We start from the raw sequence: 5000 nt of genomic DNA, 5'->3' as shown, positions 1-5000 counted from the left end.
CTCTCACTGTCCTCCTGCCCCAGAGGCTGGGTCTGTACTGTGAGTTAACCTCTCACTGTCCCCCTGGCCCTGGCTGGGTCTGTACTGTGAGTTAACCTCTCACTGTCCTCCTGCCCCAGAGGCTGGGTCTGTACTGTGAGTTAACCTCTCACTGTCCCCCCGGCCCAGAGGCTGGGGCTGTACTGTGAGTTAACCTCTCACTGTCCCCCTGCCCCAGAGGCTGGGTCTGTACTGTGAGTTAACCTCTCACTGTCCCCCCGGCCCAGAGGCTGGGTCTGTACTGTGAGTTAACCTCTCACTGTCCCCCTGCCCCAGAGGCTGGGGCTGTACTGTGAGTTAACCTCTCACTGTCCCCCTGCCCCAGAGGCTGGGTCTGTACCGTGAGTTAGCCTCTGACTCCAGGGTTAGGGTTAGGGTTAGAAGGTAGCCATCACGCCGTGTTTCTGTGACCTTGCACCACAGCACGTCCAGAGGAACGAGGCAGGGAGGTGCTGTTCTTTCTTTCTCTCACGCTCACTCTCTCCATCTCTCTCTCTATCACTCTCACTATCTCTCTTTCTATTTTACTGTCTCTCTACCTCTCTCTACCTCTCTCTACCTCTCTCTACCTCTCTCTCTCCCTTTCTCTCTCTCTCCCTTTCTCTCTACCTCTACCTTTCTCTCTACCTCTACCTTTCTCTCTACCTCTTACTCTCTCTCTTTCTCTCTCTATATCTCTCTACCTTTCTCTACCTCTTTCTCTCTCTCTCTACCCTCCCTCTCTCTCTTTCTCTCTCTCTCTCTCTCTCTCTCTGCAGCTAGTGCAACAAAGGCCTTTAACCAAACGGTTCCTGTAGCAGAGCAGAGCCCATCCACTCCTCCCTGCTGCACACCGCTGGGTGTCGCGCTGCTCTTTGATCTGCGCACTGTAACCTCCTCCCGGGCCGGCGGCTCGGCTGTGGGACGTCCTCCGGCGTGTTGGGGCTCCGAGTCCTGTTTGTTGACATTGTTCACTCCTTCTCCTTTCTCAGTGTTGACCACAAGCTATGCTCTGACTGGTCCACTTGCTTCTGCTGTTCACAGCTGTCTGTTTCTCTTTCTGTCTGTTTGTGTTGGTGTGTGTGTGTGCGTGGGTGGGTGTGTGTGTGCATGCATCTCTGTGTGTGTGTGTGTGTGTGTGTGTGTGTGTGTGTGTGTGTGCTCTCTCAGGAAGATGCCCAGCCTGCTGGAGTACCTGAGCTATAACTGTAACTTCATGGGCATCCTGGCCGGCCCCACCTGCTCCTACAACGACTACACGGCCTTCATCGAGGGCACGGCCTACCAGCCCCGCCACCTGCCCCACCTGCCCCACCTCGAGGCCAACGGCAAGGAGAACGGGAAGTACAAGCAGAGCGAGCCCTCGCCTAAGGTACCAGACCCAAGCCAGCCTGGTTCTCCTGGTTATCCAAGGGTATTTTCTGGAGTGTGATAGTCCCACTCTTGTGTATTTTAATTGGTTTGGATCGAGACAGTGAAGAGAGACAGGGAAGAGAGACAGGGAAGAGAGACAGGGAAGAGAGACAGTGAAGAGAGACAGTGAAGAGAGACAGTGAAGAGAGACAGTGAAGAGAGACAGGGAAGAGAGACAGGGAAGAGAGACAGGGAAGAGAGACAGGGAAGAGAGACAGTGAAGAGAGACAGTGAAGAGAGACAGGGAAGAGAGACAGGGAAGAGAGACAGGGAGGCAAGGAGGGGAGGGGATGTCAGTGTGTGTCATGGAGAGTAGCAGACGCTTAGAATAGGCTACCAGACAATATGTACAGATACAATGGACAGATGGATGGATGGATGGATGGATGGATGGATGGATAGATGGATGGTTAGATAGATCGATGAATATACACTCAGTGAGGACTTTATTAGAACACTATACTAATACTGGGTAGGGCCTCCCTTTATTAGAACACTATACTAATACTGGGTAGGGCCTCCCTTTATTAGAACACTATACTAATACTGGGTAGGGCCTCCCTTTATTACAACACTATACTAATACTGGGTAGGGCCTCCCTTTATTAGAACACTATACTAATACTGGGTAGGGCCTCCCTTTGCTCTCAAAACAGCCTCAACTCTTCGTGGCATTGATTCCACAAGATGTTGGAAACATTCCTTTCAGATTCTACAAATCATGCAATTCCTGCTGATTTTTTTAAGGTGCACTTTCAAGCTTCCCGTTCTACCACCTCCCAAAGGTGTTCTATTGGATTCCGATCCGGTGACTGGGAAGGCCACTGAAGAACACTGAACTCATTGTCATGTTCATGAAACCAGTTTAAGATGACTTTTACTTTGTGACATTAACATTGCATTATCATGCTGGAGGTAGCCATTAGAAGATGGGTAAATTGTGGCCATGAAGGGATGCACATGGTCAGCAACAATACTCAAATAGGCTGTGGCATTCAAGCGATGATTGATTGGTATTAACGGGCCCAAAGTGTGCCAAGAAAACATTCCCCACACCATTACACAACCTCCACCATGAGAAGGTGTACAGGTGTTCCTCCACCATGAGAAGGTGTTACAGGTGTTCCTCCACCATGAGAAGGTGTACAGGTGTTCCTAATAAAGTGTTGGGTGAGTGTATATGCACGCTGTAGGCCGTGGTGCTAGACCACTGAACCACCCCTTTTAGACCACATCTTTATCCATTTCTATGGTTTTATCACCTGTTATAGCGCCCCCTGTTGGTCATTTATATTCGGTCCTCTGTCGTCATGAAGACATGAGTCTGTGGTCCCAACAGTCTCCTCTGTTCTTCACACATCGTCTCTCCTCGCGCCCCAAAAAACTGATTGGATGAGAATATCTAAGGGGAGGGACCTTGGGTCTTCTCCTCCAATGGGTTTGGAGAAGGAAGCGAGGAGAGAGGATGCCAGGAATAGAAAGAGAAAGAGAGAGAGAGAGAGAGACGAATGGGACTTTGTTTATCCATTTCTATGACGATGACACACACTGACTCTATGCTATAGCTCCCCCTGCTGGTTATAATGAGCAATGCACGGTCCTCTGTTTTCCTGTCTGATCCAGATGTTCTACTTCATCGACATTCATGAATGTCAACAGTTCGTCTCGTCCCTTTTTAAAAAGGTCGAGGAAGCTCAAACTTATTGCCTTCTTTGACAAAAACACGACACAGTCTTTCTGTGCTGTCAGTGCCATATTCTGTTCACACCCCAGTGAAATGTCTTCAGCGAGAGACTGAAGTAGAGTTGTAAGTTCTGAGTCAGCGTTGCCCTCCGTGACCCCCAGCTCGTTTCCCCGGCGACGCTGAGGAGCTGAGCGCTCAGCCACGGCATGCTAATGAAGCGGCTTATTTCATTCACGACAATAATAACTCACTTTGAACTTCCCCCCTCCTTCTCATAAAGGAATAAATTCAAGGAGTAACATACCCAATTGTTCTGTTATACATACAGAACCAGTCAAAGGTTTGGACACAAACTGCACACACAAGAGTGTGCAAAGCTGTCATCAAAGCAAAAGGTGGCTACTTTGAAGAATCTAAAATATAAAACATATTCTGGTTTGTTTAACACTTTTTTGTTTACTACATAATTCCATATGTGTTCCTTCATAGTTTTGATGTCTTCAATATTAATCTACAATGTAGAAAATAATAAAAAAATAAACAAAAACCATTGAATGAGAAGGTGTGTCCAAACATTTGACTGGTACTGTATGTATATATATCAAGCTATGATTAAATGCCTCCTTACTCTGTAAACTCTGATTGTTTAATTCGTGGCGTCCTTCGTAGGCTGCTGCGAGTCAATTAGCCTCCAGACTAAACGTTTATTACTGACCTGCTGAGGAATGCAGGGTTGCAAGTTGGCTGCGGCTCGTCATAAATATGTCTTGTTTACTACTGCAGTTCACATTTTTGTTGTTGTTGTTTACATTTTTTTTTTTGTTTAAATCAACAGTTCGCCGCCCCTTAGCCCTGTCCAATTAATCCCAAAGCGACCTTTAATCTTAATCCACAAGTTCAATATGATGTGGATTCATCTTCATCGTTGTCATCCCTTCTAAGACATTGATCTGCTCCAGGATTTGTGAAACCTGAGAACAGGACAGGAGTTTGGAGTTTGGATTTTGGATTGAAACCTCTGAACTCTGTGTCCGTCCCCCCCCCGGCAGAAGGACGTGATCTCCAAGCTGTGCACGTGTGCCGTGTCCTTGGGCGTGTACCTGAGCGTGTGCAGGATGATCCCCGTGGAGCGCTCCATCGACGCCAGCTTTGTGGCCTCCACGCCGTTCTACCTGCAGGTCCTCTACCTCTACCTGTCCATGCTCGCCACGCGGCCCAAGTACTACTTCATCTGGACGCTCTGTAAGTGGAATTTGACTCACAAGTCTTCGTTTTTCGAGCATTCCTTTGTGTCACACTGCCCTCTAGTGTCCATGTGGAGAACTCCTTGTGAGCCTGAGCGTCGGTACAGCTACTAGGCTGACAAGGCGTTGACGGCTGGATGTGGTTGGATGTGGCTGGATGTGGTTGGATGTGGCTGGATGTGGTTGGATGTGGCTGGATGTGGCTGGATGTGGTTGGATGTGGCTGGATGTGGCTGGATGTGGCTGGATGTGGCTGGATGTGGCTCTGCTCTTAGTGACCTCTGGCTGTTACTCTCTCCTCCCTCCAGCTGATGCCATCAACAATGCCGCTGGCTTTGGCTTCAACGGGTACAACAGAGATGGCAGCCCGCGATGGGACCGGATATCCAACTTGAACATACTGGACATCGAGGTTAGGCTCTGTCTGCTCTGTTTTAGAATTCATATTTACAATCAATCACTCAGTTGACAAATGTATAGCAGCATTAATTAACTCTCTTTTGATTCCAATTTTAGTTTGCCACCAGTTTCAAGCTGTTCCTTGACAACTGGAACATACAGACCGCGCTTTGGCTCAAAAGGTAAAAACATCCAGAATATGCCGGCTTTGTCAGACACACACAGGCAGACACACACACACA

The 5000-nt window shown here is 48.4% G+C and overlaps 1 protein-coding gene across 1 annotated transcript in view; it reads left to right on the top strand.

Moving 5' to 3' along the window:
* Window positions 1-5000, top strand: part of mboat2a (membrane bound O-acyltransferase domain containing 2a) — a 22369-nt gene that overhangs the window by 13126 nt on the left and 4243 nt on the right. The window contains exons 5-8 of the mRNA XM_083683997.1: window positions 1189-1390; window positions 4165-4357; window positions 4668-4771; window positions 4876-4940. Coding sequence (XP_083540123.1) covers window positions 1189-1390; window positions 4165-4357; window positions 4668-4771; window positions 4876-4940 — 564 coding nt within the window. The remainder of the gene's footprint in view (window positions 1-1188; window positions 1391-4164; window positions 4358-4667; window positions 4772-4875; window positions 4941-5000) is intronic.

This window comes from Argentina silus, assembly GCF_951799395.1.
Source record: "Argentina silus genome assembly, chromosome: 13".
NCBI classification, from domain to species: domain Eukaryota; kingdom Metazoa; phylum Chordata; class Actinopteri; order Argentiniformes; family Argentinidae; genus Argentina; species Argentina silus.
The sequence above is the reverse complement of the archived record's forward strand: the minus strand, read 5'-3'. Positions and strand labels throughout refer to the sequence as shown.